General features: G+C 43.6%; 1 protein-coding gene and 1 long non-coding RNA gene across 2 annotated transcripts; one reads left to right on the top strand and one right to left on the bottom strand.

The window, feature by feature from the left end:
• The first annotated feature begins 827 nt into the window (after positions 1-827).
• On the top strand, positions 828-9675 carry LOC137524876 (uncharacterized). Its single transcript, XR_011022801.1, has 3 exons — positions 828-930; positions 5009-5133; positions 9149-9675. It is a non-coding gene; the product is annotated as an uncharacterized lncRNA (long non-coding RNA).
• On the bottom strand, positions 6392-22674 carry ARPC3 (actin related protein 2/3 complex subunit 3). The gene is made up of 7 exons (XM_068245313.1): positions 22565-22674; positions 16896-16995; positions 14241-14317; positions 11382-11450; positions 8922-9048; positions 7606-7700; positions 6392-6735 (listed from the first exon to the last, which is right to left on the bottom strand). The coding sequence occupies exons 1-7, from the start codon at positions 22568-22570 to the stop codon at positions 6673-6675; spliced, it is 537 nt and encodes a 178-aa protein (XP_068101414.1). The 5' UTR covers positions 22571-22674; the 3' UTR covers positions 6392-6672.
• Between the last annotated feature and the right edge of the window lie 1776 nt (positions 22675-24450).

Below are 24450 nucleotides of genomic sequence, written 5' to 3' on the forward strand. Positions count from 1 at the left end.
ATGCCAATGGACGTGGCGGCAGCCCCAGGTCTGCCTAACGCCAATTGGCGTCAAGTCCTGGAGCTGCAGTTTGGCACGTATGTGCAATCATCCCTGCCAGTTCACGGAGCGGAGTTGCAGATTGCGGCTAGCACGCTGTTTATAAACAAAAGGGGAAAGAAATCCCCTTTGTTTACAACTGTACAGCGCTGCAATCTCCGGCAGCGCTGAACAAGATGGGCGATCCCTGGCCTCTGATTGGCTGGGGATCACCGTCCTCTCATAGGCTGATGCCTATGAGAGGCAGAACAGGACAGATCACCGTCCTGTTCAATTTTGTGAACAGCTGAGGGGAGGGAGAAACAGCCTGATACAGGCTGAGGGGGAAAGAAAAAAAAAAAAAAACCCGGCCACAGCGATCAGACACCTCCAGCAGCATGTTCCCTTAGGGACAAAAAAAAAAAGGTGAGCCCGATCGTGGGGCTCCATAGCTGGGCTGTTCAGGAGGCTGAAGAAACTGCACAGCTCAGCTGAGCTAAGCTAAAAAAAAACAGCCTGGTCGTTAGGGAGGTTAACTCTGTGGTCGTCAAGTGGTTAATCTACATTACAGAAAAATGCCCACTGGTGTAAGGAGAGCTGAGCCACTGCTCTCGGGATGAAGAAATTGAGTGACACTGATCCTTCATGCAGAGTGAGCCTAGGGGACTTTGCCGCCAAGCAGAATGGAGCAACAGAAACACAAGTATTCAATAAAGGAGGAAAGCCCTGGAACCCCTAGACTGCCAAGGATTTTGGGGAGGCATGGCTAAATGTTCACCATAAAGGGGCTCATACACTGATGGATTTCAGCCACCGAATGATCGATTTTATCTATCTGGCAGGATGGAAAATCTAGGTCGATCTGCTGCTGGCAGCAAAGCGATGGCCCATAGGGTTGCATTAGCTCTAATGGTGAATAATTCATTTATCTCGATTTTTTTTAAATAATTTCATTCTGAAATCTACTGTAAATCTGTTCCTAGTGTGTGGCAGAGATCATAGATGCCTGTCAGATTCGACCTGACAAATCTATCTGATGGTTGAATCTGCTGCAAATCTATCAGGGCGCGTTTCCACTTGTGCGGTACGAATCACCGCAGTAAAAATTCACATGCGGATGGGAATTTTCATGCGAATTCGCATGAATGATGCTGTATGCGAATTTAACCATGGCAGTGCCGGTGTTGATTTCCATGCGAATTCGCATGAAAATTCGCATACCAAAGCCGCAGGCGATTTCCCTATTAAATACATTAGCGACGATTCGCATGCATTCCACACGCAGGTGAATTCTGAGGGTTCTGCCGTGCAGAAAAACGCTCAGGAAAAATGACAAGTGGAAACAGGCCCATCCACTTGTATTGGCTGTGCGAATCTGCATGCAGGAACACATGCAGATTCGCGATAGTGGAAACGGGCCCTTAGTGTACCTTAAGCGGACAATGAATTTGCACTTGTAGATGATATAGGCAGGGAGCTAAAGCTGAACTTTTTTTTTGGGATTGCAAAGACCAGCACATGTGTAAGTCTGGTCAGTCAAAACTAGAAGTGGCCGTCTCATTGCGGCCAATGTGAGAAACGAATTAGAGTCAATTAGATTACACTGGCGGCAATGTGAGAAATGATGCTGGCTCCTCCCCCTGCCCCCCTCCTATACACCGCTGGCAGCCAGTGACACACACGCAAGCCCCCAGAGTCGATCGTCGTGGCAGGGAATCCTGCCATTAGTTCCTGCAGAGCAGGTGCTGGCAGAAGCAATGTCTCCAAGCGTTCCCGCTCTGCTTCCCTGCTGCGTCAACCGACTCTAGGGGAATGCCTGTGTCTCTGGCTGCCGGAGGTGAATAGGAGATGGGCAGGGGGAGGTGCCAGAGCCGAGAAGCTTCATTTATGCTGCCGGGAATCGAATTGAATTTCATTCCTTTCTCACATTGGCCGCAGCCTGCAGATAGCCACTTTTCGTTTTGACCGGCCAGAGCCTGAAGTGGGCAGACTTCGGGTTCTGGCCATAACATATACATAGCAAAGATAAAGGATAGCTGAAGTGAGATGTAACACGAGATAAACATGTGCAGACAAAGTCCCTATCCTTCTTAGATCTAGCACGTGTTTCTTTTTTCCCCCTCAGACTACATTGATTTTTCTGCTGATATATGTGCGATAGGTGTGATCGAATCTGCTGTGAAAGTTAATGCAAACGCTGACCAACTGATTTCCATCTAAAATCAATCGATTCAGTCCAGGTGGAAAATTTAGCTCAATCACCGGCGGGTCAGGAGCACGTCGTTAGCGCCGTTCCATTTGGTGACGACCATTACAGCAATACATCACCTTTCCGCCGGCGCGAGTCCCCAGGTCCGTGCTTTCCCTTTCTCCAGCTGGTCTTCTGGCATCACCTCCTCACTTCCGCTCCTGTGAAAAGGGGAAGTTCAAACAGTAGAGCACCCTCTACTGTTTGAGCTTCTGCTCAGGAGAGGAAGTGAAGAGAAGATGGTCAGCTAGAGAAAGGGACAGCACGGACCCGGGGACTCGCATCGGCCGGAAAGCTAATGTATTTCTTGCTTGGGGGAGAAGAGGCGGCGAGGCAGCTCCACAGGTTGTGAATCGATTTCAAACTGAAATCGATTCAAAATCTGTGTGCAGTGTATGAGCAGCCAATAGATCCCTCTCTGAACAGATTCAATTAGAGAGGAATCTGTTGGTCAATCTGGTGGCTATTGACCAGTGTATGGCAGCCTTAAAGAGACACTGAAGCGAAAAAAAAATTATGATATTATGATTTGTATGTGTAGTACAGCTAAGAAATAAAACATTAAGATCAGATACATCAGTCTAATTGTTTCCAGTACAGGAAGAGTTGAGAAACTCCAGTTGTTATCTCTATGCAAACAAGCCATTAAGCTCTCCGACCAAGTTAGTCTTGGAGAGGGCTGTTATCTGACTTTTATTATCTCAAGTGTTATTGTACTGTTTACTTTTCCTCTGCTAGAGGAGATGTAATTACTTCACAGACTGCTCTGAAAGACTCATTTTGAATGCAGAATGTTGTGTAATCTGCCATATTATAGAATGATGCAATGTTAGAAAAAACACTATATACCTGAAAACAAAAGTATGAGAATATTTTCTTTGCTGCTAATCTTCTAGTAATTATTCATAGTACACAACCAATTCATTATATCATTTTTTTTTTTTCGCTTCAGTGTCTCTTTAAGGGTTAAGAATTCACGGCTCTAAATGCCAGGTTCCCTGCAATCAGACTGTAGTATAACTCTCACTGATAACTAGTTAGATGGCAAATGTCTTAGTGTAGGAGCAGTGTAAGTAGTTTAAGATTCATCTGTGTGGAGCCTAAATTAAAAAGTAATTAAGATAGTAATGTCAAACCTATATGTTTAGCTTTTAAATACAAAATAAGACTGGGAAAAAAAAACAAATTTTCCCAAGATACTATCATTTAATGTAATTTCTGACTCTGGTAAGGATATATTCCTGGCAAGATAAGACATTTTTGATGCTCACTTGTATTACATTTTCACCTTAAAGGAAATGGAATCATCCTGTGCCCACGACATGCTTCCAAGTCCCTCCAGCCAGCAGCAGCAACCCTCACAAAGTTGGCCCGGCTACTGCGCATGCGCAGTACACAAAAATTGCTGCTGGGCATAGCGCTCCCAGCTGCAGCGCAGGATGCTAGGTTATGCGAGTCAGTCAAAAGAACGGGGATTACTGCAGGAGAACGGCAAGTGACTGAAGGGAACGGAAGGTGCTGTATTTCCTTATACCACCTTACCCACAGTATATGCCTGTTTAACTAGAGTCTTTTGGCTCTGGTATCCTTTTAATTTCCATTTAAAGCTCCAGGGACTTCCCAGATCCTCCTTAAGCACACCGCTTCTCCCCTTCTCCATGGTCACACTCCCATCCAAGTACCAGTTTCTTTGTACTGGGCATGAGGGAGGACAGTTCATACATGATCAGCAGAATGAAGCCAGCTGATGCACAGAGGAAAAAGCTGTACACAAGCAGGTTCTACTGGACATGTGCAGACTGACCTTGTGCTCGCAATACAATGAAGCTCATATTTGGACAGAAGCATGCCCAAAAAGAGCATGTTATTGTCAAATATGTCTAGAGGAACCCAACACTGGAACAATGAGCACCAGGACTATCCAGGAAGCTTCTAGACTGAGGCTTGCCACTGAAGCAAAAAAAAATAAAAAAAATAAATAAATAATGAATTGGTTGTGTAGTACGAATAATTACTAGAACATTAGTAGCAATAGCATAATAGCCCCAAACAATGAGAAAATATTCTTTTTTTTCAGTTATATAGTTTTTTTTATAACATTACATCATTCTCTAATATTTACAGTTTACACACTGCTCGGCATTCTAACTGATTTTATAGAACAACACATGAACTTTTGAACCCTTCTCTGCAGAGAAAAATAAAATACATTTACAGACACTTGAGATAATAAGCTTCAAAAGACAGAGCTCAAAGTCATGGAGCGCAATGGCTCTTTTGCATAGATAACTGTAGTTTCTTACCTCTTCCTATACTGGAAACAATATTATACCTACTGTATGTCTCTGCTTCTTTTTTATTTCTTAGCTGTACTACACATACAAATCAAATACATTTTTTTGGGGTCGCTTCATAGTCTCTAAGTACCAGTATTTTTTTTTCTCTCAAAGGTTAGAGGTAAATAACACTTTTCCAAAATATTTTGTCTTCTGCTGGACTCCTCTCCACTTCCAGCACAACTCTTTACAAGATCTGCTCGCTCACACATGCTGCTTTGCTTACTGGTTATACTTATCTCTTTGATGCAAAGTAATGGCAACTTTACCCATTTTCTGCATTATTAAGCTCTGGCCAGTTCCCATTTACTGTTAAAGTGAACCTGAAGTGACATGTGAGAAACATATACTGTACACATATACTACTAGCCCTACTAAAACAATGTGAATTCCCTTTCTTTTCCAGTACAAGAAGAGTTAATAAAAACCTTGAGTTATCTATGCAAAGAACTTCTCTGAGCTTGACAGCTTGTGAAGTCTGTCCTGTTTTCTGAAGAGCAAGTAGAAGCTTGATCAGCTAGGAAAAAAAAGGTAGAGACAACTTGAGATAAAGTTTTGCTGTAGGAAATTTCAAAAAAAGTTCTGCTTTGTTTCACAGCTTAAAAGACAGAGTGTATAAATAAAGCTATACAACTGAAAATAAAAATGCCAATGTTATATTTATTATCCGTACTTCCTATCAAAGTCATTTCAGAATTTTATTTTCACTGTAGGTTCACTTTAAGAGTACATTATATCAGTAACCATAAACGCATTCATGTAAAAAAGTCACCTGGAAAAAGGGCGCAGGGGATGGCACCTCATGCAAAAATATACTTCATAGCTACATAACTGCAGAGTGGGTGGCCTGAGGCTCCGGGCGTGCGGCGTGGATGGCGGTTGTGGTGGGTATGTGCGGCAATTCATCGGTATCTGGAGTTTTCTGGTACCAACTGTCTCTGGTCCTTTAGTGGGCAGGCACCGCTGGTACTTAAGTGGTTAACAAGGTGGTGTTTTTTTATGCAAGGACACTAAGATCCACTTTAACCACTGAAATTCATACAGAATAACCTTTTGAAATGTGTGTCACATTAACTTTGCCTGCTGCTCCCTGACTAGAAAGGCCCAGTTGTTTGGGTAAGCAGTCAGAAAAAGTGAGCGATAAATCTGGACACTCCAAGAACCTCCCAGAAACAAAATAAAGAACACCAAAAGTAAATTATAGTGTGGCAAGGCTGGAATACCAAAAGCAATGTATGTAAGAAGAGGGGTACTGATAACCTAGAGGTGCCACTCATATAACCACAATTTGCCCTTATTGGACATTCCTCATCCCAACTCTGGTAACAGAACTCCAACTTGCCTTTGCAATAGTAGCAGTCACACCCCCAAAAACTATGCAGGCATAAAATAGCAACCTCTCAACAGAGGCGACTAAGGCCACAGAAGGCTGAGGGCAGTGAATGCACAGCCTGTCAGCTGCTCCTGTGCACCGGCCAGACATTTGTTAGTGTTTGGTACAGTAGGTAAAGTGGCATCCCAATCCAACTTCCACCCCACCCCCCGTAGCAACTGAGCGCTGCGGTGCTCAGATGCGACATCACAGCACCCGAGCGGTGTTCATGGCCAAGAGGCAGGATGACAAAAACGCTATTCAGCCGACCATCTGAAAGAGTACCAATCCAGTGTAGTGCCCTCGCTGTGGAACTTTACCTGCAATAATAATAAAAAAAATGCACACAAGGATCCACTCTAAGCCTGGGGTTTGAAATTGTGTACTTCTATGATTACTCAAGAGACCAAAACACTGTCAGGATAGCAGTATATTATTTATTAGCATACAGGAGGTGGTGTGTGATGGTATCTCTCCAGCCAGTGGAGATACAGGCAAAGCATTAACCCACAAGGCAAACAATCAAGAAAAGCATTATCACTTTTATTAAGCACCAGCTTAACATGGAATATTCCTCCCAATACCAGATTTCCCGATTTGGCTATGGCCAGTCATATTACAACACAGTATAAAAGATTTTTTTTTTCAAGACTGAACTGAATGATGCTGAAGTTCTCCACCCTCCATGTTCTACAGCTTCACTGTCCAGGGCCAGACAGGGATTTGTTCATAAACTGTTTCTTCACAAAGCACATCCACCACTGAAACAAAAACACACCACATTATCACTGAGATTATACTGCTGCACACATATAGAAATAAGTGGAACTGAAAAGTGTTCTGACTAACTAGCAAATGGAGGATGCAGTTTGTAGAATCAGCACCACGTTGTAGGAAGGGGTGCAGCAACTACGCCCTCCCTTCTAGACTTTCTCATGGAAAAGAGATGGAGCAGCAACTGGGGTGGCATTAGCTGCTGCCAGAAAAGACAGACAAGCCCACTTGTAATGTGGGGAGTGTCACATAATCCCCAAAGCTGAAGACCTCCATAGGTAATGTATGAGCTCTAACTGTAGACTAGGGTAAAGGGATGAAAACTGGAAAACTATTTTCAAGAATTGGGCTTTAAAATACCCCACTTATTCTAAAGTTAAAATACAAGCATTTGAACGGTTTCACTTTCCAATAGATTTGTATCTCTGCTCAGCCAGATGACTGCATCATCACTGTACGGCAGGCAAGTGCCACCATCATTTCCTTTCTCAGCCTTGCAGCTTCCTGAAACTGCAACCTCACTGCACAATAAGTGATCATAACAACCACTCAGGTGACAAGCAGGCTTCAGAAGTGAAATAGTGCTGTCTGTGCACACTGGATGACTGGATGAGACGTGCACTCAAAGCTCCTTGTTTACTGAAAATGGCAAACACTTTGGGCAAGTGAAAAATGCAGTTTAAGGTTTGTTTGTTTTTTCCTGGAGTCAACTAACATCGACCACACATATGGTCGTTCTTTTTTGTTAAGTAGATAAAGTTCTAAAGGTCCAAAATTAACCATAAAATATAGACATCCACATGAGGGTAGTAGAATTGCAAAATGATGGCTGCAGGTTGGACTGGCTGCTTGCTTACCTTACTGGGCTTGTCAGTCTGAGGGTCAAACACCTTTTCACACAGCCGCAGTCCTGTCTCCTGTCTCAGCTGCTGCAGGTAGGCCCTCATCACCTCTACAGCAAAGAGAGAGCAAAAGCACATTAGCAACAAGGTGGTGCAACTGCTGCAGTATTGGTAACGCTCTCATACTGCAGCCAATGCAGGGAACACAGGCTTCATTAAGCTGGAGACCACACAAACAGCAGGGACAGGAGGTGCACAGAGACCATCTGGAAAAACAAAATATGGCATCAAACCTGTCAGCTGTTTGGAAACACCCAATACAATCCAAACACAGCCTTTTCATATAGGTCAATGCTGCTCTATAAGATCTCTGATGAATCTTTATATGCATTTGAGATGCTTTCATTGTGCTTTAGAAATGCAGTACAAATGCAAAATAAATGCCCATGTACTCAAAGCCTTAATATGAATTTTAGGGCTGGTTCACACTAGCACCGAAAACTGTCCAATTCACAGAATGGACCACAATGGGCATCTTGACCGATCCTGCAGTAAACATAGGATCTATTCAGATGTGCTGATGTGTGGTACGCCCAGTGTTCTGTGCATTGCAATGCCAGGATGCAAACTCGCAGCATCCATGACTTTCCTGGATACCAGACAATGCTGTCATGACATGACCAGTGCAAGGTACAATGCAGTACAATTACTCCAAGGAGGGTGACACCATAGGCACTTTCCATGGAGGGTGACTACGAATGCACTGTCACTATCCACGGCGAGTGTGAACCTAGCCTGAAGGTGAATACAAACATCCAATCTTGTTTGGCGAACATTATCACATCCATGTAGTATGAGGGCCAACATATTTTGAATAATTTGAACATTGTATAGGTAAGCTATCACACTACATGGAAGTGGTAAAATGGGCCAATCAGGACTGGATGCAGGAACGCACCTTTAGGCCTCGTTCAGACTATACGCGCTGCCATGCGCATTTTGGCAGCGCGTATAGTGTGCGACACGCAAGAACGGTAGAAGGGCATAGACAGCCCTTCTACCGTTCCCATCATATGCGCTGCGTGGCAGCGCGATTGCGCTATCGCGTACTGCACGCATTTTTGTGAATCGCAGCGCAGATCCCATTCATTGTAATGAATGGGATCTGCAGCGCATAGGAGCGCAGATGGCGTGCGATTGGACGCGTTGCGTTCCGATCGCACAGCCATCTGCGCTAAATGATGTGAACGAGGCCTTAGTCAATCTCCTGGCATCCCCCAACATCTGTTACAAAGATCTGGCTATAAACCAGCCACCTTTCCCAGCCTTACCATCCTCCTGCTTGTTGGCTGGTTTCACATACATGGCATTGAGGGGGAATCCTGGTTCTCCTGGGATTGGGAAATTTGTAATCCCCAGTGTGTACATCTCCTTTTCTCCTTGGCCTTTAGAAGTGCACTAATTCAAAATAAATTAAAAGTTAAACAAAATTCAAAATCAATTGAGAAAATGACAGCTTGCACTGATATATCAAAGATGTTGTGTCATATTGTTACAGTTATCTAGGCTGGAGAAGAACACAAGCATCCGTCAAATTCAACCTCTTCAGCCTCAATGCACCTCAATCCAGGAAAGAAAAGCCACAAGGGCAGAAACTCCTTCCCTGCACCAAGTTATCATCTCCCCACATCTAGCAATCATAGTAGTTGATGCCAATTCAATGTAATGCTGGGAATACTCAACAAGTTTTTTGGCAGATTTACTTTGGTGGTATTGGGGTATTCCTAGCATAAGGAAAGTATCCAAGCCATTGTAAATGCAACTACAGTTTTTGCAGTAACTATTAAGATGTTCAACATTTTAACCCCTCTGACTATGAAGAGCCCCTTACTGATGATCAATGTCCTTCCTATAGTGTGATGCCCAAAACTGTATCATACTCCAGATGCTGCCTCTCAAATGATATATACAGAGGGATTAGTACACTGGTATTTTGTGATTTCATTTATAGTTCTATGCAACCCTCAATCTTAATTTACTTTAGCTGCTGCTGGCACTGAATAAAGCTGGTTAACTTGCTATAAACCATTATTCCTAAGTCTGTCTTCAAATCAGATGTTCTCAGCTTTATCCCATTTAGTTGATTTGGTATAACGCAACTGGCATTGGCAAATCCAAGATGCATGACCTTACATTGATCAACATCAAATGTCATCTGCCATATGCCTACCCATATAGCCATGCTGTCAAAAACATTCTGTAGTATATCACTATCCTGCTTAGTGATGATAATTTTGCATGTTCTGCAAAAATGGCAATATTAGTCTGTATTCCATCCACTAAGTCACTAATTACTAAGTTGAAAAGAATTGGACCTAGTACAGACTCTTGTGGGACCCCACTGTTCACAACTTCCCATTTTAAATATGATCCATTTACTATATCTCTTAGTACTCATTCCCTTAGCCAACAGCTGTCTGGCCACAAATACATTTTATCCATGTTTTTTCAAATCCTCAGCTTCTGCACGTTTACAAAGTCTACTCTAGAATTAAGCCAACTTACTAAATACACTTATTAGTTTGTACACCTGACTATTTTGCATAAAAATGACAATGTCCCTGGTGTAAAGGTAAGAAACCTTTTAATAACCAAGTATGACAGGCATGTCCAAAGTCCAGCCCATGGGCCAATCACGGCTCGAAGTCAAATACTACACAGCCCGCATCTTCCCCCTTAATTTTGTTCTGCAGCTGCCAAGATGTTGAGAGCCACCCTGCGCAGCTGCGCCCTGTGATGATTGTCATGCCCAAATGAGTAAAAGTAATCTGTGGGGCGTGGCCAACCACAATGTAGAGGGCCGCTCTTTACCTACAGCTCCCTGTGATGATTGGCCCGCCCACATGAATAGGCAATTCAGGGGGCGTGGCGCGGCACAATGTAGACTAGCGTGCCATCCTCCACTGCAGTTCCCCATCATAATTATATGCAGTGTCATTTAGTGCTTGTTTTTGGCATCTACACTGTTCACAGGAAACCCCATTCATTAAATCTGGTCAACCATGCCTCCTACAGCGAAGTATTTCTCCCCCCCTCCCGAATCTATGTCTGTGCCAAATTTCAGACCCCTAGCCCTGCAGGCTCCAAAGATAGTTTTGTATGATTGTTATGTGCGGTAGTGTGCGACTTGGCCAACTCGCATCTAACTAAAGGTGGCCACACACCATACAATATTTTAAAATATCTGTTCAATTCAAGAATTGCAATAAATTTTTCCGACTGATTGTAACATTTCAAAAATCTGACCAATGTACCAAAACACATATGTTCAATTACTCCCCAATTATGATAAAAATGGTTGGAAACTGAGAAAATTGCTAGGCTGTGTATATTAATAAATTGACAAAACACACACCATACAGTCTTTAGAAAAATTGAAGAAAAATGTCCAGCATTCCGGCTTGTTTGAAATCGGAAACAATAAACCGGAAATCCGATTGGATTTTGAAAAAAAAAAAAAAAAACAAAAAAAAAAAACACCTTTTGATATTTTCAGGAGATCCAATCATATTTATCTAAAATCAGATCATTTTATTGTATCGTGTGTGGCCACCTTAACAGGCGCTGATGACCCTCTGACACTTTCACATCACTAAATCTGTAACTCCTTAAAAAAAAAAAAAAAAAAGTTTGGACACCCCTGTAGTATGATGATACACCAAATATAAACTGCAGGTGCCCACACATACCCCAGTAAAACATCATTGTGTGTATATCAATGTACAGCTCACCTTTTGCAGTTTTTTTAAGCATTCAGAGATGTATAAAGTAATATATATTAATGTCCGGTCAGCTTCATTCTAAAATAAAAAGCACACATTTAGAAACTCACTCTATAAGCATACCAGCAAGAGAAAGCAAAAAGGAAAGCATTTTCGCTACAAACTTTTCCTCACTGCAACAACAACAAAAAAAAACACTGTAAAAGGAGTCCCCCTAATGACTATCTGCACAAGTCTTTCCAGCAGAACTCATATCTCAGGTGGGATAGTGTGATTACATCATCACATTGCTCAACTCTTCAAGCACAACTGGTGAGCCTGCAGACCACCTTGTGGAATCTGGATTCGTTGTACAGGTGCAAGAAAACTGACTTATTTTAAACCTGAAGTTAAAGGATGAGTGGAATCTGAAACTAGGTATATAAAGGCTGCCAAGTGTATTTCTTTTCAAACAATACCAGTTGCCTGGTGGTCCTGCTGATCTCTTTGGCTGCAGTAGTGCTTGAATCACACGCACCTGAAACAAGTATCAAGCTAATCTTGTCAGAAACCCCTGATCTCCATGCTCTGTTCAGGATCTATGGCTAAAAGTATTAGAAACAGAGGATCAGCAAGACAGCCAGGCAATGTGCATTGTTTAATGTTTTAATAAATATGTCAGCCTCCATATCCCTCTCACTTCAGGGTACCTTTAAGATATGAAATTCACATTTGTAGAGGTTTAGGCCAGTCAAGAAAAGCTATAATTTACATCTATAAAAATTATGTAAGTCTATGGTTATTAGATTGGGTATTAGTATTAACAAGAGTCTGGGGTGGCCACCTGCTTGTAGTGAATGGGAACATCTCCTCCCGGTGCCGGGCAGTTCGGCACAGGGCAAGCTGAATGACAGCGCTCCCCGCTGCTACTAAACTCCCCGGCAGCGGTAAATACTATTCCCCCTCCGAGTAGTCGCAACTCAGAGGGAGATGTAATTCGGGGACAGGCAGCTGCCGGATCACTGAATTAATATGTGGTATATATTTACTCTGCATTTGTGACCAATTTCAGAACTCAGAAAAAAAAAGTATCACTCTGGTCTCCTTAGTTTGGTTAGTAAAGAGATCCCAGTATTGTTGTACAAAGCAGGCTTTGTGGTGCAGTACTTTGTAGCATTTTAACACCAGCTAGGTGCACACTGGTTGTCGAAAGGTTTTCAATTAGGTAAAATATTGAGCTGGGGCTACTGACTGGCGTGCTGCACATAGTCAGGAAATATTTGAGGTGCTCTTATTCTTCTTTTACATGTATAAATAGCATTCACACATTTTTCACAGCACTTTAAGAAGCACAATGAAAATCTACTATGCCCATATCCCTCAAAGTACCTTCCAATCTAATTCCCTAATGCAGAACGGGGCTTTCTGTTTTTCTGGTGAGGGTCAGTTAACCTACCAGCATGTATTTAGAATTGAATCTAAAGTACTCGAGAGACCTGCATAAACATGGAGCAAAGTGCAAACTCCATGCCTAATGTCTAGAGCCTGCATTGTAGATTCAGTGTTTGGCTGGTTTCCACTGAGCACTTGCAGTAATGCGAGTATGCATCCGAATCCCTGTAGCCTTGCCATGCACGGCTATAGGGAATAGGATTCAGATGCATGCTGCGGTAAACTGCAGCTTGCAGTCCAGATTCGAACTGTAATGCGATTCAGATGGCAAGCCATTGCCCAAATAGGCAGCATTCCCCCTCCAGCTCGCATGCGGGGAAGCTGCAGATCCGGCCCTAGTGGAAACGGGCCCTTACTCACTGTGCTTCTGTATACAACGCATGTCTTGAGGGTTTCCTGGGCTCACACGTCAGTCTAAAGAAGAGTGAAGGTACTAGAAGGCACCACACTGCACCTGAATTGTAGCACTGTTAGCTTAGGCACCTTTTTACCTGACAGGTTCTCTTTAAATCGTGAGTTCAGCTTAAACTACCTTATTGGCCTATTAAAATGAACCCGAGGCAAAGCTCGTGTTAAAAAACAGATACTTACCATTAAGAGAGGGAAGCCTCAGGATACTAGTGAGGCTTCCCTCGGTGGTCCGGTGTCCCCGGTTGGTGAGCGTGGCTACTCTCCATATCATGGCTACGTGGCTCAAGCCTGCCCATGTATGCGCAGTAACACAGAGCCCATGGCTCCGGCTTACTGCGTAGGCAGGCTCAGTAGCTACTGCGAGGCCATGAATGTATAAGAGGAGCCGTGCGGCCCCGATGGTACACTCAGCTCAGGTACACCAAGCTTCTTAGGATCCTATTCAATCATTTGTGTATCTTATTTAAAGGAGAATACAAGTAGCAGAGATAGAGAAAGCCACACTTTGTAGCAGATGAATGACTAAGCCGCAGCCGGCTAATCTCAGGCTGCCTAATGCAGAGCGACAGGGTGCGCTTTACATTTACCTGATTCAGGCACAGGATCGGCTCTTTCCTCTTCCACCACTGAGCAGCGCTGTAATGCCAACATCCTCCTCCGGGTCCCCGATCAGGATAGGACACGTAAGTGGGCCCCGAAGGAGGATGTCAGCGTTACAGCGCAGCTCAGTGGTGGAAGAGGAGATTGGCTCTGTAATGTTGACAACCTCCTCCGGGTTCCGGTCACGTCATATCGTGTGATCAGGACCCAGAGGATGATGTCAGTGTTACAGTGCCGCTCAGTGATTGAAGAGAAGAGCTTATCCCGGTGGTGGTGGAGGAGAGCGGACCCGGTAACTACCAAGCACTCTCTGCACCGCTCTGCTTTGAGGGAAGAAAAAAAAATAAGGCACTGCAGCACACATTAAAAAAAGGGTCAATACGCTAGAACAATAATATTGCACAGCTCACATAATAAATGACTTACCTTAATTTCATAATTTTTGAAAAAAACATTGGCCTTGAAATAATAAATAGCTTCATCAATAATATCGTTATCTTTGGCTAAAAAACAAAAAAAAAGAAAGAGCTATTGAACGAATGGATATTGCTTCTCGCTATAAAATATAGCATACAGCATTGTGTTGTACAGTGTTAGATAGGATTTCATCCTTTTGGCTGTAGCGGTCTGAATGCCTTGGAAATTACAAATTTAAAGTGCAAATATGAGGAAAAAGAGAGAACACCAAGAGCCCAATATAGTGTAGTACAGAGGTGCCCAATAGGTCGATCACGATCTACCGGTAGATCGCGACCACGTATTTGGTAGATCGAGGCCGCGTCATGTTAAATTTTGCAGCCGGCAGCTATCAGATTCTGCTGCCGGCCAATTAGAAGGCAGCGGAGGACGCCGCGACGTCATAGCTGCCGGAATGTTAATTTAACCGCCGATCTGCACTCTAGGCAGCACGGCTGAAGGAGGGGAGACCAGGAGGAGCCCCAGACACCGCCGCTGGAACTGGAGGGAGGTAAGTGGCACCTACGCCTAACTACACTATACCTGGCTAACTATACTGAAGGCCCCTACACCTAACTACACTATACCTGGCTAACTATTCTGAAGGCAAGTACACCTAACTACACTATACCTGGCTAACTATCCTATAGGCACCTACGCCTAACTACATTATACCGGGCTAACTATACTGAAGGCCCCTACACCTAACTACACTATACCTGGCTAACTATCCTGAAGGCACCCACACCTAACTACACTATACCTGGCTAACTATCCTGAAGGCACCCACACCTAACTACACTATACCTGGCTAACTATCCTATAGGCACCTACACCTAACTACATTATACCGGGCTAACTATACTGAAGGCCCCTACACCTAACTACACTATACCTGGCTAACTATCCTGAAGGCACCCACACCTAAGTACACTATACCTGGCTAACTATACTGAAGGCTCAGCGTTGATACTGGCAGATGCTATTTACTCCTATCTGTTGTTGCCTGATGAAGCGGGTTTGTATCCCAAGAAACGCGTTGCACTTTATTTGGAGTATCCAATAAAATTGTTTTGACTGAAAATCCACAGTCGTATGTTCTGCTTGGAGGAGGTAAATCCACCACTACCTCCTCTATTACCAAGATGGGTTTTTAAGTTCTTTTAGTGTTTTTTATACTGTTGGCACCTCTGTTATCCTATTATCTATATAAAGTGCAAATATAGATATTTTTTAAAATGTTCTTAAAGTTGGACACAAAAAAAAAACAACAACACCAGCTTAAACCACACAAAGCACCCACTAACTTAAACCCCAACCCAATAAAAGTCAGTTTTACAGACATACAGCATATTGTCTTGTGACCCTCAGAGCAACACAAATCTGACTTGTGACTAACTATAAAATAAAAATTCCCTTATCTCAGGGAGCCATACACAGCTGATTATAAGCCAAAGTGCCTATCCAATCGATCACAATTTAATCAGATTCTGACCAAAGAGTGATCAATTCCTTCCACACACAGCACATCGATTTTCAATAGATTTCATCAGGAAACAGCTTGAAAATCGAGTGAACCACATCGCTGTACTGTTCGATGCAGTGCAACACTACACCCCATCGATCAATGGAAAATTTCTGTCCTATCGATACTTTTGATCAATTCTAGGTCAAAATTGATGGAGATATGATTGATCGGACTTTGTATGGCTTCATATGCTACAAATCTATGCGCTAGTTATTCACACACCACTTCCACCTGTCCTTCCCACTGACTGATTGGCATTGGCTGGTTATTGCAGAGCAATTATTATTATTATTATTATTATTATTATTATTATTATTATTATTTTATTTATATAGCGCCACATCTTCTGCAGCACTGTACATAGTACAAAACAAATATTACAGAACAAATATACAAAAAGTTCAAGACACTGTACAGTAATGAAATCCGGTAATACAAGTACTGTACAAATACATACATACCGGTAGTTAATGTGTGGATTGAGATATCACTAAAATTGGTACACATTCATATGGTAAACTACAGCAAAATAAGAAACACTAGGAGGAGGCCCCTGCCCTTGCAAACTTACATTTTGTATGTTGGTGTATACCATTGTCTGTACTATTATGTACTCCATGTCTATTTCTTACTTACAGCACCACAGAATATGTTGGCACTTTATAAATGATTATCAATAATCATATAATGTTATCACAAGGACCAAAAATAGGGGCAGATATGCAAGATAATGACTATAAACAGCCTCCAAAGGGAAGACTGGGACCAGGACCACTGAAGAGATAACCAATCCAGACCATTTACTTATCCTTCTGGAGGAAAGCATGTTAGCATTTGTATAATGTATGTTCATAACATTCACAGAGCTGTATGACTGGACAATCTATAATATATTTACTTTTCACAAGCACCTACATATAAATGCTTTTTAGCCATTTTTAAAGTACTGACTGAAAAGAAAAAAACACTACCTGTTTATCACACCTTAGACATACAACTGCTTGAGAAAAAAAACTATCCCGCAAGCGAGCAGGAACTTGAAGAAGGTCTGGAACAGGAATGTGAATGAAAAGTTTGAAATGCCTTCCAGTACTTACTTTCTCTGGGGGCGGGTCCTTTGAACTGGCTCCTGATTGGCAGCAATGCCATGTTTCCTGTTAACTTTGTGTCAGATTCCATTAACATGGAGTGGTAGGCCTGAATAAAAGCATAAATCATATAAGCATTTCAAGGGCCAAACATGTCAGAGGAGTTCAGATCCCCCTCGTCATGTACCCAGGATTTTATCATATATTTTGCATTATACAATTCACAAGTAAATGGAATGCAACGTAAAATGTAAAGAAAAAAGACAGAAGCTAGGTTACAGTGCAAGCTGAACTAGGCACATACAGCTACTAGACTACAGTATAGATATAATCAATTATTTGACTACAACTTCACACAGACTATAGGTAGCATGACACTACAAGAGATAACTGGCTTCTGCGGCAGGCAGCGAGTGGTAGAACAAACTAATTCTTGCAGATGTGACTCTATACCTTTATGCTAGGTACACATGCAGTGGCGTAGCAGTAGGGGTTGCAGAGGTAGCGACCGCATCAGGCCCTTGGGTCAGAGGGGCCCTCCCTCAAGCACAATATTAGCTCTTTATTGCCCTGTGTTGGTCACAATCACTTCTATAAATGTTTTAAATAGTAGCAGGTTTTGGTGCGCGGTATCGATTATTATGCATAGAGTGCTTGGGGGGCCCCATGTAAAAAAAAAAAACGGAGCCCATAGCTCCTTAGCTATGCCACTGTACACACAATTTTATGTTATATTAGCCCGCCAGATCAATTTTTTCCAACACAACCGATTTTCCAATCGATTTTTATAGAAGTGAACGGAAATTGATCGAAATTAAATCGGACATGTAGGGAAAAAAAAATTGGATCGGGCATGGAAATCTAACAAAATTGGATCGCGTGTACCTAGCATATACCGGTTTATGTCTACTGTAGGTCACTATGGTACCCCTATAACATTTGTGCTATGGAATACCCAGTTAGCTCAATGTGTCCCAGAACCACTGGGAATGTATAAGGGGCTTAAAGGCTACCAGAGCCCAAATGAAAATGAGAAACAGGGGTAGCAGGCATGTATGGTGAGCTGTCCTGATGCGCACCGCTCCCCCCGTTCTCCATTCTGCCCTCTCCGGTACCTGTAATTTTCTCCTGCCCTGTCTTCCAGTCGGCTTGGTCACGTATCATAGGCACTGGCCCGGCTGCATGTGTTCTAAAGCACGCAATGATGTCACACGCATGTGCAGAGCGCTCGCGTACTGTAGTACCTGTGCAGCCCGGCCAGGCGCACTGATGCACGACCAAGCTGACCGGAAGACCGGGCCGTAGGGCAATTACAGGCAGCGGTGGGGGCAAAATGGAGAACAGGGGAAGCGGGGAGCATCAGAGCAGCTCATTTGGGCTCTGGTATCCTTTAAAGACCTTGTTTTAAGAAGGCAAATGTAGGTTTTTTTTTTTTTTTGCTTCTATTGGAGTTGTGGTGAAGCACAGACCTGAGAGGGTAGTGGGAGATTGCTGTACAGCTGTGCTGTGAAATGATTATAGAATGATGCAGCACATGCATTGAGGAAGTAAGCATGTTTTTTATGCACTATGCAACCACTTCCAGTGCCAACCTGATCTCCAAGAAACTGAACAGATAAGACAGTTCACTCTTGGTATTTCATCCATCATACAAGATGGATGGACCAAGGAATGTCTCATGAAATTGGGGACTACGTACACACGTTAGATTAAACTCAGCCGAGTCCGCCAATGAAGACTTTCTCAGGTGAAAATCTTCAGTGTGTACGGTATGTAAATGGTGTCTAAAGATTCAGCATAATGGATCTTTGGCAGGGTCTGAGTGACTCCCAAGCACATTGGAGTGAATATATTTTCCTTTAATAAGTACCCAAAAACTATCGCAAAATCCGATTGGACTGGTTGGAAATTAATAGATACGTCTATTGCTAGGTACACACTATGAGATTCTTTGGCAGATTTACTGTCAGATCGATTATTTCCAACATGTCCGATCTGATTTCCGAAAGTTTTCTATTCATTCCTATCGGAAATCGATCGGAAAATGATCAGACATGTTGGAAATAATTGATCTGACAGTAAATCTGCTAGAAAATCTCATACTGTGTACCTAGTATATTAGATCCGATCTGACAGAAAATTGTACCGTGTAAATGAGGCTTTAGGCAAGTTTTGTGGAGAGGGAGAGCCAATAAACTTTTTGTATTTTGCGATGTGGAAGGAAAACGGGAGTCCCTAACAATGGTCAATACAGTATAATAAAGTACTTTTGGAAGAATCTAACTCGCCCTCACTTATACCACTGGTTCCTGATGGGGACCTGCTGCCCAATACAGCTGTGACTGAGGAGAAAACATACCAAAATCTTTCCCTTTTTTGGCCATAGTGTCTATAGGATAGCAATGGTATTGACTGTCAGATTAAGTCACCATTATGTTTTTCAGCGTTCTTAGGATAGGAAGTGGAGGAAAGCTAAAGCATACTGAAAAGACATACTGTGACAGTATAATGTCTGATCGTGCTGCCCGGAAGCTGCCTTCCTCACCGAGTAAAACGCATGCTCAGTGGGAACTTTAATATAATCCCCCGAAATATTTCTGCAGCCATACCACCTAAAAGTAATCTGGGATTCGTTTTTTGACAGCACTCAAATTACTGTGTGCGCACTTCTATAGCCACAATTCACATTACAGCCTATGGCGGCAGATGGTGCGCCCAAATTTCCCTGCGCCGTTTTGAGTATGTGTACCTGCCTGATGGACATTGCTAGGTTCACATGCTTGACTCAGTCTCTCAGCCGTTATAAGGGTACGTGTCACACATCATGTTTAATATTGTTGGACAGTCCATGTACAGCAATAACTACATACTCCTGTGTGAATCTGTACTTATTCTCCTAAATGGATTTAAAAGAATGCCTCAAACAGTAAGTGCAACATGTGCACCGCTTGGAGATCGTGTTTAAGAAACTGAATCCAGCAACGAGCTTTTATGTACTGCATGAACTGCAGAAAGCTGACAGGCGAAGGACTCCTTCAAAGAGAACCCAGGGTGTGTTTAAAGAATGTTATCTTCATACAGAGGCTGGATCTGCCTATACAGCCCAGGCTCTGTTGCTATCCCAAACCCCACTAAGGTCCCCCTGCACTCTGCAATCCCTCATAAATCACAGCCGTGCTGTGAGGCTGTGTTTACATCTGTAGTGTCAGTCTCAGCTGCTCCCCCGCCTCCTGCATAGCTCCAGTCCCTGCCCCTTCCCTCCAATCAGCAGGGAGGGAAGGGATGCAGGCGGGGACTGGAGTTCTGCAGGAGGCGGGGAGAGCAGCAGACTGACACTATAGAGATAAACACAGCCAGCTCTGACAAGCTGTTTGTCAGCAGCGTGGCTGTGATTTATGAGGGATTGCAGAGTGCAGGGGGACCTTAGGGGGGTTTGGAATAGCAACAGAGGCTGGACTGTATAGGCAGATCCAGCCTCTGTATGCAGATAATATTCTTCAAACCCACCTCGGGTTCTCTTTAACACCTGAAAGACTACAGAGCTATGTTATGTGAGTTTTGAAGCAGCTACAAATCTCTAGTTCTAGTGGTCTCCAATGGGCATGATTCACAAAGCTTTTTCACCCGTTTTCACCTTATCTACATTACATTTTTAAGCTCCCAAAGAGCAAAAATATAATATAATTAAGGTAAGAAAAGTAATATTGAAATGAAGTTAATCAGGAACAACTTACTTTGAGTGATTATTTTGCTTGTAAATAAAAAGGTTATTTTTATCACTTTAAGAGAGTCTGAAGCGAGAATAAATCTCGCTTCAGACCTCAAATAGCAGGGGCACGTGTGCCCCTGCTAAAACGCCGCTATAGCGCGGCTTAATGGGGGTCCCTTCACCCCCAAATCCCCCTCGATACACCCGGGGAGCGCTTCCTGGTTGGGGCAGGGCTAGCCGCCGCAGCCCTGCCCCACGCGCGTCTGTCAGCGCGTATCTCCGCCTCTCCCCCGCCCCTCTCAGTCTTCCTTCACTGAGAGGGGCGGGGGAGAGGCGGTGATGCGCCGCTTATAGACGCGACTGGAGGCAGGGCTGCAGCCGTTAGCCCTGCCTCCAGGAAGCAATAAATCACGACCAAATCTGCGACCAAGTGTCGCAGTGGTCGTTTTGGGGGTGAAGGGACCCCCGTTAAGCCGCGCTATAGCGGCGGTTTAGCAGGGGCACACGTGCCCCTGCTATTTATGAGATCTGAAGCGAGATTTATTCTCGCTTCAGAGTCTCTTTAAGCTGGCCACTAACGGTCCAATTTCTAGCGAAAAATCGTTCGAGCGATCAGAAATTCTGATCGGATTGGTTGTAAATCTCCATTGGTGGACACAATCGATTATGAACGAGTGGAAAAAATGTCGCCCGAATGAATTTTCGTCGAACGAAAATTTGGATTTTCTTGGTGGTCGTGATAGATAGGAAGCAAAGATTGGTTAGTTGATGGTGTAGTGAACGATCTTTCGTCCGATCAGAATTTCTGATCGCCCAAACGATTTTTCGCTAGAAATTGGACAGTTAGTGGCCACCTTTAGGTGATAAATAAGTCATTTATGAGACGTTTTGTGAATAGAGTCCAACCATTTAAAATAACGTTAGTCTACTTTAGTGGACCAAGCAGGAAACCTCATAGGAAAATTCAGCTAGAGTGATTGGGTGGACAGCAGCCTCTCAAACTGCTAGGTTTCCAATAGGTTATAGTAAACTACGCCCATAGTATTTGGCCAAAACGTTGTGCTGTAGAGGGTGCTGTGGTTGGAGAACTGTCCCCTAAAGTAGACTAGCGCCTTTAAAACTGCTGCCATTATGTGCCACACTAGCAGCAATTTCTACCTGCACAGTTGTACTATAGATTGGTACAGGCCCATTCCTGATTGCAGTGAGAGAAGTCAGTTAGGTTTCCATATTTCGAGATTATGTTGAAGTATGAGAAAAGATAGCAATATTGACTAATTTGCTAAACCACTGGTAATTTTGTTTGGTTGAATACAAAAACTAAAATAATTTTGTGTTTTACTGTATGTGAAACTGCATCTTGCAGCTTTCTAATGAACAGGAACATTGCAAATGGCACTTCCTGGCCGACACATCATGTTCCCTTTTTGCCTCCACTTCTGCTGCTTGGGCTGTATGTATCTTCATACAACCATCCACACCTAAAAAGTGCCACACTGCAATCCAATTACCAATCATTAGCACTACACAGAGGCACTTGAGATGTCACACACAGGAGGCAGCAATACCAGATCATTGCTGTACTCAGCCTCATCCGTTCCAGGTGTAACAATATAGAACCTCTGGAATCACTGGTGTGCGGCTCGCAGCTATTTATTGCATATTTATCCAGTATACTCTTATTATCTGTCACATGAAGAAGGCGTTCCATGACAGCTATGGAGTGCAGTCAGTCTATACACCGCCGGTGTGAGCTCCATCCACACAACTCTGCCCGGAGTATACAAGGCGCCGCACCGGCTGCTTTATAAAACAGGGAATACAATAAAATTGTATATCTTACGCAAGACATTTTTATCACCGGGCCTCACCCGGCACTTCCTATGGGAGAGAACCGGGTTAGCCGGAGCTGGCGGATCCCGACCCGGATGAGAGCGGCAGAGCAGCGACATGCCGCGGAGACACTTACCGGCATGATGTCGGTATGCGGAGCAGGAGAGGGGAGCTACAGTCAGGCGATGTTGAACGATACTTCCGCAGTCCCACCCTGGGCGTCTAAAGCAGGAAGTGGCCGTAGGAGTAGCAGTGCTGCCGGTAACCACAAGGGGCAGCAACACCTAACAAAATGTATAGAATAGCGATTTCTGATTGAAGTCCGCTAGATGGCGCCTAGCCAGCCATTATAGATCAGCGGCGATGCTCGCCTGCTGGATAGTCTGACAGAAGGCGGATGGACAGGGGAGTTCATAAAAAAATATTTACTTTCATACAACTCTGGATTTGGACATAATAATAATTCCAATATTTGTATAGTGGTTTTCTCTTGTTGGACTCAAACTGCTTGCAAGGCAGCCACCAGAGCGCATTCACTCAGGGTCGGACTGGGACACTGGGGGCCCACCAAAGAAATTTCAACCTGGGGCCCACACATCCCATGATTGCGGTGAAAAATGGGCGTGACCATGCACCAGAAGGTGGGCGTGGTCATGATGTATTATGGACAGGGCCAAATGTACATGATCTTAGCAGCACTGTAATTCAGAGACACTGCTGCCCAGCAAAACTTTGCATAGAGTCCCCTCCTTCAATATAAAGTAATGTCCTACTTTGCAGAGGTTGCGACCGCAGAAGTTGCAGAGGTTACGACCACATCGGGGCCCATGGGCCAAAGGGGCCCCGAAGGGCCCTCCCTCAACTACAGTATTACCTCTCTATTGGTCCTTTGCTCATAATAATCACTTCTATAGATACTTTGAACAGTGGTAATCATTAACACGCTATTTCCCATCCCCTTCTTGCACCTCTGACACTGTAGTTGCTATTGGCAGGTTTTGGTGCGTCGGATCAATTGTTATGTATAGAGTGCTTGGGGGGCCCCATTGTAAAATTTGCATCGAGGCCTACAGCTCCTTAGCTACGCCACTGTTCTCAGCATGAGTGATTACAGCACTGAGAAGAGAATTTTTGTGCTGCAGGCAGCAATTGGAGCTCTGTCAGACAAGGAGGGGAGGGGGGCACCAGAGACCTGGAGGGGGGCCCACAGAGGGAAAAAACTGTACTACTGTGGCCCAGTCCGACCCTGCATTCACTAGGCAGTAGCAGTGCCCAATAAAAACGATTTCTTAATGAATGATTTCTAACAACACCTATGGCAATAATTTGTTTTTGAACGAGTCATTTAGGATCTTTACATTCCTCATTGACTTGCGCAGGTTTTTGCCACAATCATGTAAACCATCATCTACACAATTGATCGTTCAACCGCCACGCACAACGATTGCAGATTCAGCCAGATGGATCAGGGAAATGATCGTTCTTTGGCAGCAATCCCTGATCCATCTGTCCATATCTGCTGGTGGTATTTAGCTTGAAGGTGGCCATACACTGGTCGATTTGCCATCAGATTCGACCAACAGATAGATCCCTCTCTGATCGAATCTGATCAGAGGGATCGTATGGCCAAAATGCATTCATAGTCTATGAGATCTGCAGATCCTCATACACACTTGGTTTAACAGACAATCATCTGCAGATCATCTGCAGATCAGATCCACCAGGATGGATCTTCAGATCTGCAGATGATTGCCAGATATGCAGATGAAGTCTGTTAAACCAAGTGTGTATGAGGATCTGCAGATCTCATAGACTATGTATGCATTTTGCAGGAATGGATTTTTTGCAGGAACAGATCTTTTGCAGATAATGATCTTTTGAGTGTGTACGGGCATCTTTGTGTGCAGCATCTTGCAAAGATTTTATCTGATGGGGAGTGCAGCTCCATAGAATAGACTGTGTAGAGTATGGCTCTCATACTACATGAAAGGGGGTAAAATTGGTCTGTGATCTTACATTTTC

The sequence above is a fragment of the Hyperolius riggenbachi genome, chromosome 1, assembly GCF_040937935.1.
Source record: "Hyperolius riggenbachi isolate aHypRig1 chromosome 1, aHypRig1.pri, whole genome shotgun sequence".
Classification (NCBI taxonomy): domain Eukaryota; kingdom Metazoa; phylum Chordata; class Amphibia; order Anura; family Hyperoliidae; genus Hyperolius; species Hyperolius riggenbachi.

Bases quoted from the DNA above. Each gene is read 5' to 3' on its own strand.
- ARPC3 (XM_068245313.1), bottom strand. The intron at 14,318-16,895 runs GTAAGTACTGGA...TTTGTTTTTTAG, and splicing joins AGGACCCGCCCCCAGAGAAA to CCAAAGATAACGATATTATT. The intron at 9,049-11,381 runs GTGAGCTGTACA...ATTTTGAATTAG, and splicing joins GCTTAAAAAAACTGCAAAAG to TGCACTTCTAAAGGCCAAGG.